The sequence below is a fragment of the Strongylocentrotus purpuratus genome, unplaced genomic scaffold (assembly GCF_000002235.5).
Source record: "Strongylocentrotus purpuratus isolate Spur 01 unplaced genomic scaffold, Spur_5.0 spur5_scaffold_4, whole genome shotgun sequence".
Taxonomy (NCBI): domain Eukaryota; kingdom Metazoa; phylum Echinodermata; class Echinoidea; order Camarodonta; family Strongylocentrotidae; genus Strongylocentrotus; species Strongylocentrotus purpuratus.
In genome coordinates this window covers 1595715-1621588 of record NW_022145610.1, presented here as the reverse complement: position 1 = coordinate 1621588, position 25874 = coordinate 1595715, and the positions used below count along the sequence as shown (strand labels likewise).

Below are 25874 nucleotides of genomic sequence, written 5' to 3'. Positions count from 1 at the left end.
GATTTCAGGGTCTAAAGTTAAGATTTAGAAGCCTATGGGAGTGTTTCACCAAGACTAAGATCAACTGTAAGTTGGACTTAACTATGACAGGCCGTTCATGCCACTGGTTACTCTCACTATTGGTCTCTCAATTACGATCTTTAGAAAGGACTTTGAAGAACAATGGGGATATTGCAATATCCAGCAAACCTGTATAGGAGGGGCTACTTACTAAGCATTTGTAAGACTTTCTCCATTTCTCCATTTGAAGATGACATGTAGAGATTCTTAGGATGAAACCTCTGTCTCCTAGGGCTGCAAGAGTATGACAAGAAATTAAAAGGAGAGAGGGTTTAAAGCCTGTCTGTACTAGTTTGGCCAGGATGGATTAAACCTCCCTTCATGGTCACTGACAGGTGGTTATCTCATCAAATCAGCTCTCAATTAACATAAGAAAAAGGGGACCATAGGGGACCAACTGTCACCACTTAGGCATTGTTTGCTATATAGAGGACACAAGTAGCAACAAGTAGTGCAGTGGGCTTTATATTAAGTGCATTTGATGATAAATAAGTAACCTTGTGTCAGATTGCTTTCAAAGCAGTGTAAAATTGGTGCAAGCAATGCCAACATGGACAAATATAAGAATCTAAATACAAATTTACAATCCCTTCGCAGTTATTATCTTACACACTCTCATAATGCAATTTGTGCACATTCTGGATACAAAGAGATAAACTCTTCATCCATTCACACTGACATGCAAATATCAAATATAATCATTGGTGTGCAGATATTTACTGATACAGGATTCCTGATACGGATGTACCGGTAATGTATTTTTTTGTGGGTTTGGCATCGGTTTGGCGTTGGGCCTTGTTGTGATTAGTTATGATTCTAATGACAAATATTCTGCAGCTTCTAACGATAGATAACACTTTGGCACACAGTTGACACACTTCTAGTTAAGTCGGACTGAAGTCTTTAAGGTCACAAGTGCCAACATGTTGTATGAACTGATATAAAAACACCATAAGTGACCTGGTTTACAGGGTGTAGGAACTTACTTGACAGGGTCTAAGAACTCTAAAGCCTTCTCTAAAGTCTCCTGTGAGGGACCGTCTGGCAGTGATGCTGTTAAGAAGAAAAATGAGAAATACTAGAATTAAAATAGGTAAACACAGCAAAAGAAATTTAATTAGGGCAGCATTCACAAAACCATCACAAGTACAAGTTTCGCATACATCCCAATGAAAAGCCTGTACTAGATTTGGCACCTGTTTCAATGGGATGTCCACGAACTTGTACTTAAGAGTGTTTTGTGATCCCAGAAGGATAGAAATAGCTAATTTTGTGGTGAGTTTTCAGTTTCAAGAATTATACTCTTTTGTACTCCCATAAGAAAATTAACTTTTTTATTCACCATGCGTCGATACTGTGGACTGCCCCATCGTTCGGACATTAACATATTGGGCATGTGCCCTGTACATGTGACAAATGACTACTTTGGCAATTCACTGGTTGTTCCACTGGTCGACTTATACCAGTAAAGGGTTAAGAGAAATAAAGCTCTTTACCTGTGGAAATGACAATGCCATTCTTCAGTGTGAATTGCTTCATAGCTTCCTGACTTTGTTCCTCAACACCGTTCTCTGTGGGTTGTCCTTTGATCTTCTTATTTGATGAGATTCTTGCTCTGCTGATATGAAAACAAGATAAATGAAATATCATTAGGTGTCTTACAAAAAGCTTACACTGCTCTAGTCTTATGATATGCAACTTGTAGTGAACACCTTAGTGGAGTAAGCAGTTGTAGGTTCATCAAGCTCTAGCGAGCCCTAGGACCTGTTTCACAAAGTTTTTGTCAATGACATATGTCAAAACTCACAGACAAATCTGCTGATAACCAATGAAAAGCAAGGATTTCAGTAGCTTATAAAAAATCTGTCATTTGTCACAGATGACAACTTTAGTGAAATGGTGCCCTGGTGTTCAAGTAAAAATAATACAGGGCTCCACAGAAACTGTTTTCACATCAGGGTATGGATTGACATCATTAGCAATTGCACAGGCTCCCTGTTTAAATTGCAAATGTCAGGGCCTGAAGTTAAGATTTAGAAGCCTATGGGAGTGTTTCACCAAGACTAAGATCAACTTTAAGTTGGACTTAACTATGCCAGGCCGTTCATGCCACTGGTTACTCTCACTATTGGTCTCTCAATTGTGACCTTTAGACAGTATTTTTTCCTTCACTAATGAACTATCAAAAAATGTAAGTTCTGTAGATTTGTGGCCACAATTTATACGTCCCTTGAGAGACCAATGCCAGTAAATGGTGAGAACAACTAGTGGCATGAACGGCCTGCCATAGTTAAGTCCAACTTAAAGTCGATCTTAGTCTGTGTGAAACACCCCCCCCCCCCACAAATGTGTACTTGGCCTCTATCGGCATCAAGCCCTTCCTAATGGCGATCATGCTGGAAGACAGTTCCGCTGGATTAATTATTTCCCAAGCAGCAAAGTATTAGTTATATGTACAAGAATTCAGTTACCCTGGTGGAACATACTTTGGTACTTTGCTCCGGCCAGCTTCCATCTCTCCAGCCCTTGGTGTATTGCTCAGGACCGACCCCGAGATCCCCGTCAGCGTCTGCAGGAGTGCCCTGGGCAGCTTGATCTGACCGTAGCTCAGGAGGACCGACCCTGGTAAGGTCTTCATCTTCTCCAGCTCCGGTGTGGTGGGGAGTTTGACCTCCTTGGCGAAGGTCGCATCGTCACCGCAGTGGGGGCAGTAGAGGGTGCCTTCGATCTCTCGGATGCACTCCTTGTGGAATGTATGATGTATCTTCTCAATGGTGCATGACATGACTGTACCCTGGTAGATAAAAGTGATCAGGACAGAAGTATATTAACCCGTTGACTACTGACTTCTGTAATTTCGTAGCTTAATACAGGGAACACCCCATTCCCATGGAGGAACACCCCATTCCCAAGCAGGAACACCCCATTCCCATGGAGGAAGGGTTAAAGTGTATCAATCACCTGATGAAGAAAAAAATTGTGTGTAGCGAGAACGTCTAAAATCAACCTTAAAAAAAACCTTCCCTGGCATTCTACACGATAACAGTTAAGGACTATGAAGAAAATAAAGGATAACATGCAACAGCACGAAAGGAACCCAAGTCCAACTTGGTTTCATGCGCACCCTGTACACGTGCGTCAACTAGTCTACACAACAAGGCGTTTTTTTGTTTACAGAGATGCTGTGTCACATAACAGCACCAGTTTTCCAGTCATAAACATTTGAATGTGTAAAATGTTCCAGAAACATCATGGGACTACGACTGCAATATACAACTTCTTTGACTTATCAACTGTAATCTCCTTGAGATCTGGATGTAGGAGGACTTACCGTTGAACAGAAGCATCCACAGCCTGGGCAGCATTTATGTTCCAGCATCTTCCCTCTGTCAAATAACAACCAAAAAATAAGAATTTAAATCTTTCTGAAAAGCTATTTTTGACTGGTTATATCATAGTTGATGGATTCTTGGACAAGCAGGATAATGAACAAAGTAATGAAATCATTAACTGCAAAGAACTTTACAATGTGCATTATCACATGAATAGAGACTATACACTGTAGGTAAAGACTACTGGCTTGATTTTTATTATATCCCTTTTCCAATTATTCCACTATTATACATTTTCTACAAGAATCGTTTGGCAGGTATCCAATTGAATTTCATTTTTTTATTTTATCATCCAATTGCGGTCTTGAACAAACTTGTTTGATTTTTGTGAGAAATCATTTTCTGCCATCACCAGGACGCAAGACTATGTTTAAATCCTTGTTCAGATATGAAGCGATAAAAAGCTAGCATGAATTTTGTTTCTTTCATTTATAATTACATTAATTGAAATACGTTTTATGTTATTCTATCTTATGACAAAAAGCTCAGTAAATACGCATAGGGCCTTTGCTGTGCGCAGTTGCCATTACTTTACACATTTTTTTTGTTTAAACCGCTGCAGTTGACCTGCTCATATCTGAACAACCCTTCAGAAAGACGTTTCTCATGGAGACACGTGCTAACTTGCCTGTGATCAGGGCAGAGTGCTCTGTATGGGATTCTAGTAGATGGTCTTAATACAGTCATAGACTCGACCTTGTTCCCACAAACAGCAATCTATATAGAGAAGAACATGGAGAATATCAACAAGTGAAGAGGGTATATGAGGCTGTTCAATAGACCTGTTTAATAACATATTCAAATTTATGGATGACAAGTTATTCCATTCATCTGTCAATAATGAATGAACTGCAATACTTAGAATTCAGTCTGCATTCATAATTTGTTGCTAAGTTAGACAACCTTTGGGCAAATTTTCAGGTTGTCAAGAACAACCGTTGTACAAAAAGTATGCTTAATATTTGAATGTGTTAGTAAATCGGTCTATTATAGCACTGTAAAGGACCAATTGTTTATCTAGGCAAGTATTTTAGACAAGTCTGGCATGTGTACTTGCCGATACTGAGGAAAAAAGAAGATGACCGATTCTCATACAGTATATAACTAGCATTCTTTCAAGCATATCCTCTCACTGAGCCAAGCATAACTAAGTTAATAAACAGATAAATAAGTATTATGTTTCAATCATAATGATTTTTTTTTTAAACACATATTTGAAATTCAGCAGACAAAAGTAGATTTCAGCCATTTCATTCACCTGCTATGAATATTGTCATCTCTACGGATAGAATCAACTTTGCATTCATTCGTTGTTGCTTTGTTGGGCAATCCTCAGGCAAGCTTCATAGTTGTCATGAAAAAATTTGTTCAAATAGTATGCATAAAACTAGTAAACAGGTCCATTTAATCTGTACACGCTTACATTTCCTTTGACAACTTCTAAAGCCTCACAGGTCGTGGCTACCACAGTGGCAGGCCTCTGTTGCTCCATCTTGCAGCAACATAAGGGAGGTTCCAACTAGAAATCAATAAATACAATGAGAATGTATGAATATCTTGAAATTATCTTGCAGCAGCATAGGGAGGTTCACAATAAGAAGCACAAAAAATGTGAGCATATAGAAATATTATGAAGTTATCCTGCAGCAACACAGAGGAGGATCCACGTAGAAATCAATAAACACAATGAGAATATTATTTTTATTATTATTATTTATTCAGCATTCAGACGAAAAAAGAACATATAACAGATGTCCAGGCCCACGCTTACCCGTGCCAGGGAGAGCGGCAGCCGCTGGCATGGTACCGTCGGTAAAAATGTTTCCCAACTCAAGCACTGTCAAACTCACCTTTCAGAAACTGGGACCAAATGTCCAGATTTCTGTTTGGACTTGGAGGAAAATGGATTATTCTGCCATCTTTGGTTTTTAAAACAGCATTGTTTACTGTTATTCTTCTTATTAAATCAGCGCCTTCAACTGCCACTCAAAGTAAAATTGCATGCGTTTTCGGTGAGGGACCTGGGAAACTGCCGAGTGGTATGGTAGTGGCCAAAAAAAAAAAAAAAAATCAAAAATCAAAAAATTCAAAAAAAAATCGAAAAAATCAAAAAAACATTCAAAAAAATTCAAAAAAAATTCAAAAAAAATAATAAAAAAACATGGCGTCCGAATATTGGAGTATTCGCTTGTGAGCCTGGGAGTGTACTCGGGTACCTCATTACACTGTTGTGCACAGCCCTATTGCATTTCCATAATTTTTTCACTGGCTGCCTGCTGTAGCAACAAACAACACACTCTGTTTCGTTGACGATCAGCCATGCATGAAGTCTTACGACTTCTTCGTTGTTAGGGCAGACGGCTAGTTTTAGGGCTTGCATCTCAAAGTTAAACAATGCCTTTAAGGACGCCTCTCTAGCTCAAAAGTCCAAACAATATCTCCCTTGAAATAGACTATGCAATAATAGCGGCTTCACCTCCAGTTAGGTCAAAATTTCCATGACTGTTCTTATAATTCTAAGAACTTTTATGAGATTTTTGACATTGCTTTTACATTTTGACAGATGAAGATAGACTTACCCCACGTTTTGGATTGTCTCCGGCAGCATCTGGGAGAGTAAGAACAACTGGACCTTGCTTCTCTAAAAGATAATAGATAAGGTCTACAATTAATTATTATTCAAAAAAGTAAAAGGAGAGAGGGTCAAAGGGAGTGTAGCATGACAAGACTACGTGTCTTTCCCATGGCCTGGCCAATCAGGTATAAAACGACTACGGACGACGTAACCGCAGTATTCAAGTGCGTGCAACATACGCAAAACCGAAGCGTGAGGAGAACTTTAGTCTGTTTCGCGAACGCTAGCCTGCGCCGACCATTAATCAAGGTCCATTCGTTTACGTGCAGTTGTCCAAAAGAAGTAGTAGATGGCGTTAACCATTATTTGCCATGCTGCACCTCCTTTAAAATCAGGGTATTTGATGATAAATAAGTAACCTTGTGTCAGATTGCTTTCAAACCAGTGTAGAATTTGTGAAAGCAATGTCAACATGGACAACTATAAGACATCTAAATGAAAATTTACATTCTGTCATAGTTATTATCTGACACACTTTCATAATGCAGTTTGTGCACATTCTGGACACAAAGAGATAAACTCTTCATTCATTCACGAATGAAACACACCATTCCATGTTCCGACTTTCTTATAACTTTGATAACTTTCTTATGTTTAGTCAGATTTAATTGAAACTTTCATCAGTTTCTTCTTTGATTTTTCTGCTTTCTTTCAGGGCAGTTCTCTATTTGGGTGAGATTTCCCTTTACGTGTGGAGCCCTGCCTTTCTGGATGTACTTCCTTGATTCACAAGGTTTGAATGAACTCACCTCTTCTAGCATAGCTGTGCTCTGCCCCTGCTTCCATACCGTTTGATCGACGCATCCTCTTACCCCGAGCTGCATCCATGCTACTCTCTGATTGATGGTCTGTGGAATCTACAACAAGAAATAAGATTTCTTAAGAATATCATAATAAATTACAGGTTTAAAGGGATCTGGTAACTTTGTCTAAGATTCTTTAAAAAAATTCTTGATTTAACTCATGCTCCAATAATAATCATAAACCTTTAGGGCAGTCAGGAACCCCAGGGAATAATTTTCCTGGTATCGCATCGCAATTTGCTATGCATTTTTGCATGATTGCTATACAAAATATCTTTTGTGTAGCAGTTTTCTTCCATAGAAATGTACAGAATTTCATTTGAAATATTTATCCATCAGCTGAAATTGCTAATCAAAAAATTTGAGGAAAATTATTCCCTGAACCCCATGACTTTTACAAGCCGATCACCTGTCTGATTATCAAGATATTTATGATTGAAAATCAAAATCAAATTTTGTGTTTGCCAAACGGTTTTCATAACACTACAGTCTATAGGGGAAAATGAGTATGGTAAAACCAGTCACTCAAAGGTTTTACTTTTTGGAGGCACTTCTTGATCATTTTGAAGCGCAATTTGTGTAGGGCTTCAATATAACACTATATCACAGACGCTGATAACACGTAGGGCCGTGCATCTCATATTTAACATTGTTAAACGATCCCTTTAACCCGTTGATTCCTAAGTGTTCTCTTTCCTTGGATTTACACAGGAAAAAGAACAATATGCCTTTGTTCTATAACGTATATCACATTATGATGATATGTCTCCAGGTGCTTCAAAAGAACTTTGGATATCATTACATCGGCTTTAGCTCCGGCAACCTTAGTGCACAGTGAATTATTAAAAAATACAAGAAAAAAGGAAGGCATGTTCACAGAGGATATTGCCTTTCTTTCTTGTACTCACATAAGTATATCAAGGTCCATTTTGCACCTTAGGCAAAAGGAAAGTCACAAGTGCAAGGGGAAACGAGCATTATCAACTTATCAAAAAAAAATGAAGTTTTGAAAAACACTTTGCTTGGTACTTGTTTTCTCTGATGTCGTACACTTTCCATGAGAAATATGCTTTGTTAATATTAAACTTAAGTATGATCACAAATATGATCAAAAAGGCAAATCGATACACTAATCATCTGCAAATAAACATGCTTACCAGAATCTGAAACATTCTTTTGCCTCTTCCTCCTCGAGTGTTGTCCAAAGTGGGTTGGCTTTCGCTGTCTTGTACTCCGCTTCACCGACATTCCTTTAGCAAATGCAGCCCTATCTGGAATCATGGACCCAGCATTCCCAACTGGAAAGTCTGCGACGGGAGTGGAAGTGCCAGATAACGATAGATGCGACTCTGCTGCCGTCCCTGCCACTGGCTCACTGGCAGATTGGGTTTGAAGCTGTTCTTGATCAGACTGCTCGGGAATGTGTCCAGGGCTTTTGGCAGTAGAGCCGCTGGTTTTGATGGAGGCTTTTGCTTTGGTATGTGAGGTTCCTGCAGAGAGTGGGTCTACATGTACATCTACTGTTGATGTGTCCATCAGGGTTTTTCTGCTTGCAGCACCAATGTCCATGGCCTCCTCACCACCTACATGGAGTTGGACCACTCTTTCAGATTGAGATTTCACATTTTTAGCTCTGGCATTGGCAGATTTTTTACCATCTGGCTTGTCAACAGGCACTGATTTTCTGGCAGATTTACCTGAATTTGATGAAGGCACTGAAGAACTACTCTCTGAGCCCAAACTGTCTTCTGGTTCACTCGGGGTACTTCTTTCATCCACTGTGGTGTCACTATTGGTATTCCTATCTGGCAAGTCTTCATCCTGAGGACGCATATCAAAGGCATCTTCGCTCTCTGCTTGATCAGAGAGTTCAGGGGAGAGTTCAACATACTCCATTATGCTATCTTCATCATTATCAGGATCATCCTCGGCACTCATTCCTCTTGCCTTTTTGGATGGGAATGACTTCCTGGCTTTCATAATCCTTGCTGGGCTCTGTAAGGATAATTTGGGCATCTCCGCAACCTTGTCCTTTGCACCTGCGATCTCCATTCCATTTTCTTGTGGCGCTGGACCGGCTGCTTCTTCAGTGACCTCCATCTGCTTCTCTGAGGCATCCTGCAGAACCTTTGCATCTTTCACCATCCCTGGAGTTTCCTCCAAAGTTCCTTCAGCTTTCCTGTCCTCCACATCTTGAGCATCCCCCGTCTTCTCCCCACCTTCGTCTCCACTCTTCGTACCTTCCCCAGCAACCTTCGTTAGACCCTTCCTAGCTGACCTCCGTCTCTGACTCTGTTCGCTGTCGCTGTCGCTGTCGCTGGCCTTGTCATCGGATGGCTTGGGGAGAACAGGTGCTTTCTTATCTTGACCGCCGTCTCCTTGACCCTTCTCAGCTTCCACAGGGGTTGTAGTCTTTGTAGCTTCAGAGGCTTCACCAGGAGGAGCAGTCTTGTCGGGTTTACCGGACTTGGTCTCCTCTGAAGGCTGTTCACTCACCTTGGTAACCACTTCTCCCTGCATAAACAATAAATCAAATGACATCACGTTAGTAAGCTCAAGACAAAAAATTAATTGATATATGGCCACACATTCGTAATTGGTGATGGTGGTTACTTTACCTGACTGCTAAGAAAGCATAAATGCTTGTAAGTAAGCAACCAGACGGCCGACGGCTTTAGGTCCTCTCTGAGGGACCTGGTAATGAGGATTAATGCCTTACCAAAGGGCACTAGAGCACAGACTTGGTTTCGAACCCGGGACACAGGAATACGAGACCACTGCTCTACCGACTGAGCTATCGCGCCTCCTTCAGGCAGCTCACCTTAAATCATCCATAGTTAGGCCTGAAAAAAAATGTTGCATTGCCCTTTGTTTCCACTTCACCATACAACACGGAGCTACCTGCACAGCCACTATTCGCTACACAAACATACTAACACGCAAGGTTGCGAATACATGCACATACAGGTAAAATGGGGATATTCATCTTTAACTATGACATTGGGGATATTGGAATATGAGGTGTTTTTATAAAGATTCCAATTCTTTTATGCATGTAACGCCAGATAAATAAATAAAAGTACATTTTGTCAAAGAATACTGGTAACAAAAATTTTGCCTTCTGTTTTTATGTGAGTTTACTAGACGCTGCTTATTTATCAGAATTTTAAAATCTCAGATGAAACACAAAGTAGCGCTCGGAAATTTGGCGTCTTACTATGAAAATGTGGATGTCTAAGAACTCTTCCAGGAAATGGGTAGTAGACTCCTCTAGGGTCACTTTAACCAAAATTAGCACAAAGTAAGAAAGTAATCAACTGGGGATGTCCCACAGTTGCCAGTGTATCCCCACTAGGAAGTTATATACACATGTATATGTGATTATCCCCGTTTCACACGTCTCACTAACCCACGCACACTCGCACACAAAAATTGTTTAAGCACTTTTTCATTTTAAGTTTTACGCTAAAGGTATCGACCAGTTCTGGTCATGTGATTGCATTGTGAAAGAAACATTGTGGAATCAATCAGAAAAGGTTGATCATCTAGCATATAAGTTGGGGTGTAATGCAAGGTTCTGGAATCATCAAAATTATAAGAAATTTGGCCCAGTCTTGGTAAAGTTACAAGCACTGTACACAGAAAGATGTATATGGGACTATGCGATATCTATCCATTTCAGATAGATACAATAATTTACCAAATATATTAATTAGTAGGTGGTTTCCTGGCAAAATTTGTATCATCGCGCATTAGTCAAAACATATTTTTTCACATGATTTGTAATAAGTGCTTCCATTTCAATTTTGAGGGGGATGTTTCCAAAACTGGTCTATACCTTTAAGATTTTTTTTTTGAGGCCGCCATCCTAGTCAAGCATCGCTTATGATTGCAGTCACCTGCACTTTTTCCAACAGATTACTTTGGATGATACTTTACATTTGTAATAATATGTTGTAGAAATATTAAGTTTCGTTGTTGTATGTACATATATGTAAAATAAACTAAAAATTTGAAATGAAGTTACTATTGTTAGTATATTTTGTATTATACCTTTACGTTTATATGTTTTTTGTTTTTCAGTTACCGGTATTATATTAGGAAAATGCAGAAAATGAAGAAACAAAATCAAATATGATTACCCGGTAATTTATGTTTATTTGTTTTATGAAAGATACCCAATTAATATACCGGTATATTATGAACAATTTTAATCATAAATGGTTTTTCATGTCATTTTCAGAATTTGCATTTTATTAGAACAATGTAGCATTCAAAGAAAAATATTATTGTTGCCAATTTGAAGAACTTTATGTGATCAATTTAGCCTTAAAGCCATCCGTCTCCTCAACAGGTTGGCAAAATGGAAAATGAATTTGCCAATGTGGTCTGGCGCAAGAATCAAAACTTATATTAATTTCTTAAACCCTAAAAAATTATCACCCATCAAAAATTGTAAATGAAATATTCATGATGATCACATTTCAAAATTGTAGGAAAACAATTTTATATTGATTTCAATGGTAAAAAAAAGAAGAAAGATATTGCTCAAGAAGTCAGACATAATCATTTTAAAGAGTAAAAGACTACTACGTAGGCCTACAAGACAAAAATCATGATCATATGTATATATTAATATTCATATTACATGTAAACATAACTTAAAACTGCTTTTTTATATTAATCAAATAGTAACAGACAAGTGTTTTGCTTTAGAATAACTCCATAGGAAGGGTAACATAAAACAGCAGAAGCATACAATATATTCTGCAAATGTATTCCAAAAATACATTTGCAAGTTTGAATTTTTCTTAGCCCAAACTGGCAATGAATGCAAAGAGGAAATGCTTAATAATATATGCACAGAACCTTGAAACACCTTTAAATGCCTTCCAAATGTTAACATGTATGGCTTTTTCTTCAATATTGACCTGGCTGCATAGATTAACCAAAATAGTTACTCACAGAAAGTTAATTCATTCATTCAAAAAGAAAATCATGCAATACCCGGAAGATATTTAAAACATATCTGCTATACCATATTCTATGTGAATTATTGCAATAAGATTTAGGTATACATGCAGTACCGGTACTTTTACACTGAATCCCTACAAAAACAACTGCATCTATCTTCAAAACCATGGATGTTAAAAAGGTTCCTCTATTCCAAGAAAACATAAAACAAACCATGCAAATAACTCCATTAATAAGCATTCAAATATCAACACACCAAACACACAACTGGTCAGGTGGATATTAACTATGGAAATAATATGCATAAATTTGCATACATACCACATATCTGTAAATTCTACCTCTTGTCTTCATTCTGGATTCATAAATTTACCAGAGGGACGGGACGACTGGTCTCAGCTCACTTCAAAACGGAGCTCAACACTTTATTCTCATGAAATTAATGCTAAAACAAGCAAAGGTTCAGCTCCCTAAACCAGCTCCAGTGAACATGAATGAAACTCCAAGGGCAGGCATATGGATCACAATACTATAGTATCTTTCCTCAACTGGCGGGACTTTTATTTTATTTTGGTTTTACAATAGAATCTCCCACATGTATTGACCCAGCTAAGTGTGTGTGTGCCCAGGCTTTCACACACACTCACATGCATACACTGTACAAAGGGATACCACTCAGCTGCTCTCATACACCCCTACACACACACACACATTCAGTCATTCATGAAATGCACCACACAGGGCAACACATAGCCTGGGAGTTAGCTATAAAAGGCAGCTTCCCCTCATACAACCCTGGAAACAAAGAGGACAAGGAAATTGCCAATTTAAGGAGCTGATCACTACTCTGAGAGGAGACTTGGCTCCTGTTTTTGTCTTCTGGATGAAAATGCAAGACCAACAGAAGATTAATTCATATATATGATAATGCAAGTGGGTTGCAGAACACAGACACTTGAAGATTCATGGTAGACAAATACATCAAAGTCGATTATTTAGCTGAAAAACTAGGGTAAATACAGCCTAGGGGGTGAATGAATCCATTACTGTGACAATCTGATGGTCTCTCATAGTTGCAATCAGCGGCTACTGGCAAATTTAAACAATGTCATACTAAATATAACTCAAACCATTGAAAATGCTGAAGTAAAAGAAATTTTGCCCATATCAAATATGGCATATCAATATGTTCATGTACCAGTACATGTATTTGTATGGAAATGAATAGAAAGAAGGGCAGTTGGAGGGGAGAAGTGAAACTTCCATTTAATACCAGTTTCAAGGCCATGAAGAAATGAAGATATTTTTCAATTCAACAGATAATTGTCGGTATAGCCATTTTCTTTGCTTTTCCCCCTTACAAGTTACTATCATGTTCACTTGGTAGCTCCTCGTAGGAAATCAGTAGTTGTACTGCCCTTTTTTTCCTTAATTTCTATACTGTATGAAAGGGAACGTCAAGATCTTGAGTGGAATTACAAGACGCTCAAAGTCAAGGCCCCGATACAACAAACATATACTCTCACTCATGAACCAAAGCCAAGTCAAATTGGAAAATGGTTGCCCCATCACCTCAACCCCACAACACAAAGTTGATTCAGTACCCTTCTGTTTTGAGTTTTTAAAAAAGAGAATATTTCTAAAAATTAGAATTAATGAGAACAAGAGGGACAAATTCATTAACCACTATATCATAGGTCATAAATAGTGCTGAACGAAAACACAGATACTAAAACCAACCGATTGTCTTTCTCAACTGGAACAAATATGATACCTATGAGATAAAGAGGTGATTGGTACATGTACGTAGTGTAAAATCAATAAAATAGAAACAAAAACGGACATACTTATGAATTTTTTTCTTGCCCTCATCAAAGTAAATCGCAAAACTGAACAGAAAACAGAAATCAGACAATAAAATCGGTACAAATGTAGCTAAAGAAACAAGCGCACAAAATTTTACTCCGATGAAGGCAAGACAAAAAAAAATAGTCAGTTTTTGTTGCTATTTTAAGATTTTACACTACCAATCAACTCTTTATCTGACGGGTACCATATTTTGTTACCATAGAGAAATAGAGAATCAATAAAATGAATATAATTTTTTTTTTGAATGAGGGAGAATCAATAAATATATGAAAGAGATGCTCTGTATATCAAATTTGATTTCAAGCGTCATCAAAGTTTGCGCACACGCTTATATACTATGCATGCAGCGATGTACTGATGTATGTATCCGTAAGCTATTTTTAAGTTCCTCCATTTTTGTAACGACAGCAACGAAAAACAAGAGAAAGATACTCCAAATCATATCGATGACAAGACTGAAATAATGGACAGTCCTTCTTGAAACTTTGACAAAATGATGGGCTCAGGGAAAAAATTAATATGGGGGGGGGGGGGGCTACTTTTCAAGCTTGCCTGCATATAACACTCTTAAATTTGTTTTGCATTGAACTTCATGCAAATTTACGGGAGCTCTTTTCTGATTTTCGGGGGCTCTTTTGGGCATTTCAGGGCAAATTCGCCCTGAGCCCCCGTGTATTTTTTTCACTGAATGGGCTTAACTTTAGAATACCCCACCAAAACGTAGTATGGCGGATGGTCAAACCCTATATTGTAGTCCCATCCGCTTGTATTTCAGACAAATTTTCGCACTTGCTGCTGAACACTACTAAAGAAAACTGATGTTATTATTTTGATGTTTCTACTTGCTCTTGCCCATCACAACTCAAAAATATCTTATTTTTATTATGTTCAACAATATCTTCATATGTTTTTCATAATGATTCACTCTTGAAATCGCTGGAGAATGGTGATCAATCACTGTGATTACTGTCGCAAAATAAAGTACACACACTGTATGCACAAACGACACCAGCATACCTCAGAACTGAAAAAATCTTCTGTGCGGCATACACAGCACTTGCGTTACCAAGTTACCTACAGTTCATTTAAAATTGGGCCTGAATATAACATACAGGTATTGCATGACCAGCACTTTAAACTTTCTATTTCCATTAAAGGGGAAGTCTACTCTGGTATTAAATTTGTTTTACTAAAAGCCGAAAAATGAGAGAAACAAATCAGTGAAAGTTCATTTTTAAATAGGAAAGTTATTAATTTTCAAGTTGTCATCAGTGAAACACAAATTGGCAACACTGTCATGTATCTTGCTTGCTCCTTTCCAATTAGCTCTATACAAAAAATGTAATAAACTTTAATATTCTAAATTATTAATGACGTAATAGATTTTTTCTTACAGGGGTTGTATAAAAGCATATTTGTAATAGTTATATTCAGGATGAATATATCATTTACAATTTTCTGTAAAGAATTCATAACTTTTTTTTTAAGTTTTAGTACGATACGCACGATACGTCACAGAGTTCAAAACTTTCTTATTTTGAATCATTTCTTGCTCAGACTTTCACTGACCAGTTTCTATCATTTTTCTGCTTCTATTAAAACCATCGTAATAATATCAGTGTTATTAAGGGTGCATATTATGTGAAATACAAGCAAATTCATGACTTCACAAATCAAATTTGGTTTAGAGGACATAATTATTTTATCATCCCCATCATCATTTATCAATGTCAGCATTTTCCCTCTTACAAGGGGTTACTGACTTTCACGCCAAGATGACACTTCCTCCCTCCACTTCTTCTTTTCTCGAGCATATCCTCCTCAGTGAGACAAAACTGACTGCTTTCTTTTTAAAGCATATCTTTCCATGAAATCTTTGGCTTGCAAATCCTAGACAGGAGTTTTTATATATATTAAATATTAAAATCTAAGATTCCCAAAGCTTTTCAAAATAGAACATTAATATTTTAATGCAAACCACTTTTGAGTGTAGATAATAATGGAAGTACGGTTATAGAACGATGAGCACCAAATGCCCCCTCACTCAAAGAAGTTGTTTTTAATGGAAAAAGGGAAAAATCAGTCCAACAGATTTGTTATATTTCAAGTTGGGAAAAATCAAAACTTAATATAAAATTGTTATCTTCAATAATGAAGTTAACAATAGAAGCAAAATGGCAGGTCAATAATGAGTTTGTATCATCATTCTAACTCTTCTTACAAATTGCATTAATGCATTGCATACTTTTAATATAATTTCCCATATTGTCCCCGAGAAGGTTATTTCCTCATGCCTTTGCCCAGTTTAAACTGATGCAAATGCAATTCCATGGGTTCATCACGTTCTTCATATATTACGAGTACCAGTACTACTTTTTTTCCTTAACCAAGAAACCAAACAACCAACTAATATACAAACAAAACATTATCATTCTTGGTTTGTTTATTCATAAATATATAAAGGTCTGATTTAGATAAAATTAGGAATTTCCATTTTTGCATGTTTTGGAAATAAAGATGTTATTATAATAGTGCAAACATGAAGAAGCATATCCCCATCAATAGACTTAAAGGAAACCTGAACTCAAGAAATAACTGTGGTTAGTCTAAGATCTATATGTATTGTATTCATGCCTCTTGACAGGGCTGGGACCAAAAACCAGGTCCTTCCCGAGAGTCATCGGTCCCAAGTAAAAAAAAATTAGACACACGTTTCCAGAAATTAGATTTCAATGACAAATATGCCCCTTAAATATCTCTTTTTCAACAACAAAATTACACATGCATATCTGGGCTCAGATCAGTATATTCTCTCATTTAACATTATTTTCAACCAATTTTGGAGATGTTTAGTGCTAATATCACACCCTAAAATGTCAAAATCTGGTGTAAAAGTAGAAAGAGAACATGCAAGCGGCCATTTTGAATCACTAGTGCATAAAGAAGACCAAAGACTTGATGCATGGCTGATCGTCAACGAAACGGAGTTAATTAGTCTTTTATCAACTGTTTGTCAGGCAGCAGGTGAAAACGAATTTGTTAATCAAATTATGGAAATGCATACATGCCAACATTTGAAAATCAGAAATCTGTACAAATTATGCTATTTTCAAAAAAAAGAGGAACAATCCTAACTCTCTTATTCAATACTACAGACAAATTTGTACAGGAAGAGGAACACCTGCATTAAAATGATAATTATCTTCTCCCAAAAAGAGGAATGTTCCTCTTTAATCTGAACAGTTGGCATGTATGGAAATGCAAGCATTACTTTTAACCAAAAGAACTTTGTTATTCCTGGCTCATTTTTCCTGATTGAGGTGTCATATGAACGGGCAGAAGATGAACCTTTTAGAAATTTGATTTTCTTCTTTGTCAACTCTGCTTGTTGCTACGGCAAGCAGCCAGTGAAAACGAATTCATTTAGTCAAATTATAGAAATACAAGCATTACCTTAAACAAACAGAACTCTGTTATTCCTGGCTCATTTTTCCTGATTGAGGTGTCATATAAAAGGACAGAAAATGAACTTTCTAGAAATGTGATTTTCTCTTTGAAATTCAGATACCGCCCTAAAAATGACTTTTAGTTTCCTCTCTTCAAATTGTTTTTAATCACTCATGCATGAAATCTGCATCATATGAGTTGCATCAAATGAAAGAGGAGAATCTAAGCTTTACAGATATGTGTCTCTTATTAATTATAATTGTGATTAAGACATTTATGACAGTTATGATAAAACATCAATAATTCTCAGTTTTGTTTATTCTGGGACGCACTGTATACATGATTGTACCAAGATATCATTCAAAACAATGGAAAAACATCGGAAAAGACGACAACTACTAAAAAATTTCCAAGTTATGTATCTGCTTACGGTGATTTTGAGTAGTTGTTGTCTTTTCCATTGTACTTTCACACTTTTAAATAATTACTTGGTACGAACACAATTTGTTTGGGTCCGTTTCGGCACACATTGCAGCTAATGAGGCATGTCATCCCCAGCCGCTATTTCTGATCCTGGAAATCCAGATCACGAAATAGCGTACTATTTCCTTGGGAAATCTTCGCAAGATATCTTGGGCTAGTTTGCAAAATACATGTAGCCCACTTTTTGTGGTCCCGTCCTCACTAGCCCGAAAACTGGGGAAGATTTCTCGATCCCCCATGCATAAGAAAATCTTACTGTTTCCGCTTCCTGTCGCTAGTTTTTTAAATGAACAAACGCTTCACGTGCGATCAGCTTTTAGCCAGAAAATCTGCTTGTATACACTGCTGTTTCAACTGCTGTGTGCGGACTTTTAATTAATCATAGTAAATTATTCATTGTTTTATCAAAGATATGTCAGTTAATTCTTTGTTATTCCGTTTGATTATTTAAAGTTGAACGTGTTAGTACCGTATTGTATTACGTAATATTATGTCTCACTGGACCGAGGAGCAGGCTGATATTTTAACAAACTTTTGGAGGGCAGACTCGATTTTCGACACTGCTGCAAATACAACAACAAGGACTAAAAAGATATACCAAAATATAGCTAGCACGCATTAGCAACTTTTACTGCCATGCATGTTGATCGCGTGGCTCGGAGAGCTAGCTAGCCGCCTTCGCACAAATTTCTATCGAACAAGGCGCAGGTAAATTTTTGAAATATCGCGTGTTAATTTGTTAGCTCGGAGGGTCATCTCACACTATGCATGCACAAACACTGAGCAAATTTTTCAAGCTTGAGCTTTGGGCTGATGAAGAAGCGATTTGTAACTTCAGGCTAATTTATCGTATCACAATATAGCGCGCTAGTTGGCCTACTCGGGCTGATGAAGACAAACGTACTAAGTGTACTGCGCATTCCTTCCGTGACTAGTCTCAACTTGCCTTGCAACAGTGATGAGTATCGAAACTTAAAGATGAAGTTGAGTTCTGGTCATGCGATTGCATTGTGAAAGAAACGGTGTGGAACTGACCAGAAAAGGTTGATCATATAGCATATAAGAATTTGTGTGTATTGCAAGGTTCTGGAATCGTCAAAATGATAAGAAATTTGGCCAAGTCTTGGTAAAGTTACAAACACTGTACACAGAAAGGTGTATATGGGACTACACGAACACGTGGCGTAAAAAGCCGCCCCCCCCCCCCCCCCCCCCCGATTTTTACGAGGTTACATGCATATTTAGAATATGAAGGCATTTGAAGAGCCATGCTTTTCAGGGAACATGTCTTATCTGATGTTCTTCCACACTTGCATAATAAGAATGAGTAATGCTCACAATTATTTTTCATCTCTTCCCAGAACTCAACCTTCTCTTTAATTGTTGTGATTACTAAGTAAACATCAGCTTTTAAAAAAAAGCATGCAGTGTTTAGAATCAGAGAGAATATAATATTTTCTCATAAAACATGTTCAATCTGCATTTTTTTAAAGAAGAATTTTTAGAAAGCCGTTTTATTATTCCAACATTGTTTTTAAGCCGGATTTTTTCATCCTGCATGAATCAAAATGGCGGCTCGCTGGTTCTTTTTTCTGTTTTTGCCCCATTTCTTGACTTTCAGAGGCATGATAATGGCACTAAACATCACCAAACATGGATAAAAAATAACTTCATACAAGATATTCCAAAGGTATGCATGTATATAGTGTAGGAATATGTGTCTAGAGAAGATCCAGCAGATGTTTTTTATGTATCATTTTCGGGTACCCACCCAAAATTTTAGCTGGTACCCAAATTAAAAATATACCCTAAAATGTCCAGCCCTACTTCTTGATCAACATCATTCCCCACCAAAGTGTATGAGAGAGGTATAAAGCAAGATATATTCTTAGACAGTGTGATGTAAAGTTTCTCAACCAAAGGGCATCAGCATTTTATTGACAACGTGACGTACTAAGTGAAGTCGTTATCGAGTAAAAGTGTTTCTTCTGGAGTGAAGTTTTGCAGCAAAATGAATGGATTTGTCAACTGCTATATTTTTTTAATTATTTTCCAGTAATTGAGTTGCAATTGTTCCCCTGAAACTGCACCAGGTGTGTCAACTTTGACAGACATGGCATATTATAAATGTATACTATTATTAGTATTGTATATTTTTTACCAAATATTATGCTTACCGTACCCTTTTCAGGTATGATTTTCCCTCATTAAAAAGTATAGGTTTTGCTATTGAATTATATGTCGTTCCAACTAAAGATTGGTGCATGATACATGTACAAGTTTGCCTTTTACAGTATGTTGCATTATCAACAAAATGGTTGTGCCCTTGTCATTATGTCATGCCAAGAATATCTTCATTTATATATATCTGATTGTATATTGTTAGATCAATATTTAGGAATAAAATGTTTCATCTTTCAGCATACATCCATTTTTTTTTTTTGTGGGGGGGGGGGGGGGCAAAGTTTATTTTACTAAAGGCATGAAGAAGTCACAATCTTGTGGAAGGAGGGATATTCTTATATTTTTCATATCCATATGCAGAACAATCGATGAAGAGAGAGGGAATGACATCATACATTTATGACCGAGTTGCCAATTCGTCTCTATTCAGTTCAACTTTTTATTCATTCTATTCACTTTGAAAGTTAATATTGTTCTTATCATTTGTTCAATCTTCATCAAACCTTCATTTTGTTTCTATATATTTTGTTTATATATAAATATTGTGAAGTGCGCAATTTAATTTTTGAGTACAAATTGATGATTGCTTTGGAGCACACTGTAATATTACATTATTCATATATCTTTCCAGGTCAGTGACATCACATTGGACATTGCCAGAACAGTCAGTGACCTACAGACAGAAATTTTGCTTATTGAAGAGGAATTATTTTCTGCTCTGGCAGATATTCTTATCCTTGATGGGTTAAGGCAAATTCAAACATCTTTAGAGGGCAATCCAACCCTTGGAACAAGTTGATTTGTATGAAAGCAACAAAATAACAGAAACAGAATGGAAAAAGTTTGAAATGAATCGTACTAATAGTAAGGAAGTTATGAATGTTTGAAATCACTAAGATCACTAAGTGATTGAGATCACTAAGTCTATGCGAATCTCAAATGGGTAATTCGGTCATTGGACTGTGATGTAGGACGTGGATAACGCTCCCATTTGCTGTGTACAAAAAATATCACTTATTTATGTTTTTCTCGTAATTTCCTTTTCTCTTGGAGCACTACTCAAAATATATTATAGCAAGCATATTGCTGTAGGTCTTCTAAAAAGAATAGACCCTCCTGAGCTATGAATTTTTGAAGAAAAAAAAAATAGTCCTGCACTACATCACATTGACATTATCGTTTATACAGCCAATTTGAAGCGCCCATACATATAGTGATTTAATATCAATTTCAAAAATTCATAACTTTCTTATATTTAGTCAGATTTAACTGAAACTTTCATCAGTTTGCTTCTCTAATTTGTCTGCTTTCGTTTGAAGTAGTTGTCTATTTGGGTTGGATTTCCCTTTAAGAAAGAAGTTAAGAATTCATACTATCAGCAATATCTAGTATTTTGGGTAAAATATGGTACCCCTGTGGCTTTCAGACAAAAATATCCATGATAAGAACTAAATGATTAGGGTATGTTATCAAAGCGGGTTTAGTTCACTTTCAAGAATAAAAGTTTTAAGGAGTATACTGTATATTTATAGTAAGTATCAGCTACATGTCTAATTACAGCCCAACCTGAATTGTGCATAGCACAAGCACACAAATCCATGTATATATAGTAAGCCTGTACAATACTACAGCACTCTAACCACACAAACTCAGTTGGACATACACACACAGAATGAGGACATGCATGTATAAGAGGTCACCATTCATTCTGTAGGTGAATGGAGTCCACGCTTATCCTATTGATCAGCAGTGCAAAGAACAGAGTGCCAATTTGAAGAGCAATCACTATGGGTTACTGGCCATGGAATCTAAAAATCAATGTGATTATGGTTGTTTTACAATGTTTAGGGATTATATGTTTGTTCCCTGGAATCATACTGATCTACATAATTCTCAACATAGCTAATAGATGCAAGAGTGGTAAACCTTCAGGCCTAGTTATTTCATTGTACATATGGCAGAGAGATAGACTATGAATAACTGTGAATATATACCCATTCACATTTCTGCTGCCACATCAAATGAACCATAAATGATTTTGTCCTCGATTTTCTACTAGATCATACTCCATCGTCTTTCAAGTGTTGAATTCAATACACAACTGTCAAAAAAGGAAATGTGTGTCTTCTTGTTACATGTGTCAATACAAATATGGCAAGATGACTTTAATATCAACAGGTTTCAGCTTGCCATGCCAAAATGGCTACTTCCTTCATAAAATATGACCTACAATGCATTATGTAAAGACTAGTTATGATCAGACCATTATTTAAAAGGAGTCAAAATGCAAATTTTGTTAAATTTACTACATGTATAATTATTAAATAACTACCCGCCCCCCCCCCCCCCCCCCCCCCCTGGTGCAGTGATACATTGCGACTGCATTTTCACATCCCTGGATTTGTCTCTACTTTTAAATTCTAATCTAATTGTATCCATGAAAATTGTACTTGGTTTTCAAGTGCATCAAAATTAAATCAACCAGTTTCACAAGCTTTCCTAATCAATCAACTGAGCTAATCACTTTGGATATTTTTTGCTAATTTTCATTCTTTTGTAATGCATTGTCACCATTGGGGTAAAAATTAGTTGTATAACTCAATCTTGAAACTACACATATATGCTTTTGCACTGAAAATTAATTGTAATCTTACCTAAAAATGAAATCAATATAAATTAAAACCCAATACTTCTACTGCATGCAAAATTGAACTCTTTAAATTGACAACACTCTGGGACTGCACAGGTCACGACCTCTGTGCATGATACTATTTTACTCCAAAAAGCATATTTTTGGTTGTAACATGCAGCTGTATTGCAATGGTACTTGCCTGCACAGCTCCATGTGTCCCAATATGTCTGAAAGCTACTGGCTTTATACATTTGTAATTGGAGATCTGGCTCTATAAATCTTCCTTTCCTGTAAGTAAGGTGATTACAAAATTCACAACACAATTTGATTTTTTGCTTGGACTTCAGCAGATATACAGCCGACTATCATGAATATTCATACACCTGTAGGTACATGTATGTACTAAGTACGAATATTTAAGCGTGGTGATCTTTTTCCTTTCAGACAATAATACCGAAAGCAGTTTATTTTCAATCTAATGCCTAAAATTATGAAAGAATATGAAAAATATGAAGGAAAAAAAAAACAACTGACATTTTACATCTCAAGAATCTTAGAAATCTGAATTACTCTTTCTAAATTTCCTTATCATTACCTCACTTCAGGATGGAACAAAACAACTTAAAGCAGCTCAAAGTGCCAAATATGACTTAAATAGCTGAGTGACACATCCCTCCATGATTCATTCACAGTCACATTACATCTACATGTATGTAAGCCTACTACCAGTACATAATATCATGAATAATATCATGAAATATACATGTATGGAAAAAACTTATGCAAAGATGAAACTGATGAGCAGTTGGAATATATAAATTTAGTTTCCATGGCACGATAATCCCATAACCCTGGATCAACTATATAATCCTCCAAACAGAAAGTGAATTAATGCAAATTAGAAAATAGAGCTTCAAATATTACTTCCTCAGTGACCAGTAAAGTGTCTTGAGTAGAGTAGTTAACGCACTTGTACGCACTCGCTTACAATAGGCACACACAGAACCCAAGTCCAACTTGAGCTCTGTTGAAGCCTAAATAGACACAAATCCTTTATTTTCTTCATACTCCCAGCTGCCGATAGACTGCTACGTAAGTTTTTTAAGGTTGAATTTAAACTTCCAGGAGTTCCAGCTTTATATAAACTTTTTTTCAGGTGATTGGTACACTTTACATGGTTCACAATATTCTTGTTTGTCAGATTTTACCCATCAACCATTACTATCCCATTAGTCAATTCCAATATAAAGTGAAACATCGGGGTAGAATGAAACTAAATCATCAGATAGTTCAAGATTTTTGTTATAATTCTGATGATCGAAAATAAAGTCTAATTGAAAAGTATCTGGATGAAATCATGAAATCGCTTGTGATAACAAATTAAAATATTAGTACATGAAAGGCAGCTTCATCTACATAACACGATACATTTATTTAAAGTAATAAAGATTAAAGAGTGTTGCTGATGAGGCAAAATAGAATCTTATTTCTAATCCCAACATGCCTCCTCTTTTTAGGTTGATTAATAGTGTTTTGAGACCATCTTCTTATTGAATTGTTTTGTTTTGACATAAAATAAACAATTTATCGAAATCTAGAAAGCATATCAATTTAAAAATCCGGATTCTACAACTTGACCTTTACAATCATTCCTCCCTCCTCGTCAAAAATCTGGGTACGAACTTGGGAATTGATTTTAATTTGTCTTACGTAAGTACTGTATAATAAAGATAATATTTGCACATGTCTTAAAAAGGACTTAGGACTTTAAGAAGTTCTACTTGTGCAAATGTTGACAAATTGTTGTATAAATGTATGATTCAATACACCTAGAGATTCATCAATGCTAAACATTTAATTTTAATCAGTTTTTTCACCAGTATTTGGTTTTGACATGTGGGAAAAAGTGTTTCATAATAAAATATTAAAAAATAAAAAGAGGACAGGAAGAATGATCTCCACTTTTGTCAAATAACTTAAAGGTAATACAAAGTTTTGGGAAATTTTGAAAATTGGGTGGATAGTGATTCTTTACAATATTGATATTTGGATGCCCCTGAAGATGTATTATAAGCACTAGAAAAATTAGCCCCTGAAACACTTCTGCTTTCGAAAAATATTGAATATAAAAATTTACCGGTGCTCCCGGTAAATTTTGATAAATTTCAATTAGCGCCTACTGCCGTACAATGGTAGCTGCGACCATGAAAATCTCAGAATAAGTAGATGTGATATATAATTTCCAAACGGGAATAGCTAATTGGTCAATTTTAGTCAAGAAACATCGTTGTATAACTTAATTAATATATTGACCTTGAGAGGGAGCTATACAACATAACAAGTGTATTATTTACTAGGCCTGAGTCATGTCGGGATTTTCATTAACCGGGTCCCGACGGCCTTGCACCGATCGGGACCCGGTGTCCCGAAATCAGCTCGCAGGATTTGTCACTTGCCTCTATAAAAAGCGCATATCATCAGTATGTCCCTTAAAAGTGACGTTTTTTATCAATCAAATAGATCAACACATGCATACCTCGGCTCAGATCGGTATATTCTTCCATTTGACATTATTTTCATCCATGATTGGCGATGTTTAGTGCCATTATCGTGCCTCTTAAAGTAAAAAAACTGGGGCAGAAATAGAATGACAACATTCGAGCCGCCATTTTGATTTATGCAGGTTGAATAAATCTGGTCAAAAAATATGAATGTTAGAATAATAAAACGGCTTTCTAAAAAATTCTTCTGTACAATATACCGATCGTACAATATTTTAAAGACAAAATAAATATTTACCTCTTATTTTAAACATCGCATGCTTTTAATTACTTGGTAATCACAAGAAGTTTCGATACAGATAGCTGTTGCAAGGCAAGTTCAGACTAGTCTCGGAAAAATGCGCAGTGCTCCTTGTAATAAGCTGTAATGCGTGCCAGAACGAACCCAAACAAAGACGTGATCGTAACGAGAAAAAAATCATTAAAAACTACGAGAGCACAATGGGAAAGACAACGTCCACTGCTCAAAATTACCATAATCAGATACATAACTTGGACAAAGAATTCAATAATCTCCCAAGAAATGCCACAGAAATTGTGATAATCGGGGAGTAACTGGGTACATTTTTATCGCAAGGGGCTAGCTGCTGCAAATACTCAAATCCTTTTGTTATACTGCTTTTTACCGTAGAGGGCGTTATTTGGTTTCTAGCCTCGTGTTCAATTTAAACACGTGTAATTCGGATAACGCAGTAGGCCCTTCCGATAATGATTGTACCTATAGTAACTCCTTAAATATCACTATTTATGTGGCTTTTCTTGGACAACTATTGTATTCTTCCTCCAAGTTATGTATCTGCTTACAATAATTTTGAGTAGTTGTCTTTCCAATTG

The 25874-nt window shown here is 36.6% G+C and overlaps 1 protein-coding gene across 4 annotated transcripts in view; it reads right to left on the bottom strand.

Annotated features, from left to right (window-relative positions):
- Positions 1–25874, bottom strand: part of LOC580814 (histone-lysine N-methyltransferase EHMT2) — a 52542-nt gene that overhangs the window by 23629 nt on the left and 3039 nt on the right. Inside the window, exons 1-11 of one of the 4 annotated variants that reach the window (XM_030997992.1) lie at positions 12186–12511; positions 8048–9404; positions 6837–6944; positions 6032–6114; positions 4876–4971; positions 4081–4169; positions 3392–3446; positions 2547–2854; positions 1557–1678; positions 1047–1113; positions 212–294 (exon numbers count right to left, since the gene is read on the bottom strand). In XM_030997992.1, coding sequence (XP_030853852.1) covers positions 212–294; positions 1047–1113; positions 1557–1678; positions 2547–2854; positions 3392–3446; positions 4081–4169; positions 4876–4971; positions 6032–6114; positions 6837–6944; positions 8048–9404; positions 12186–12218 — 2401 coding nt within the window. In that variant the 5' untranslated portion in view covers positions 12219–12511. Of the gene's footprint in view, positions 1–211; positions 295–1046; positions 1114–1556; positions 1679–2546; positions 2855–3391; positions 3447–4080; positions 4170–4875; positions 4972–6031; positions 6115–6836; positions 6945–8047; positions 9405–12185; positions 12512–25874 lie in introns of those variants that run through there. The other 3 variants (XM_030997990.1, XM_030997991.1, XM_030997993.1) reach the window with 3 other exon arrangements.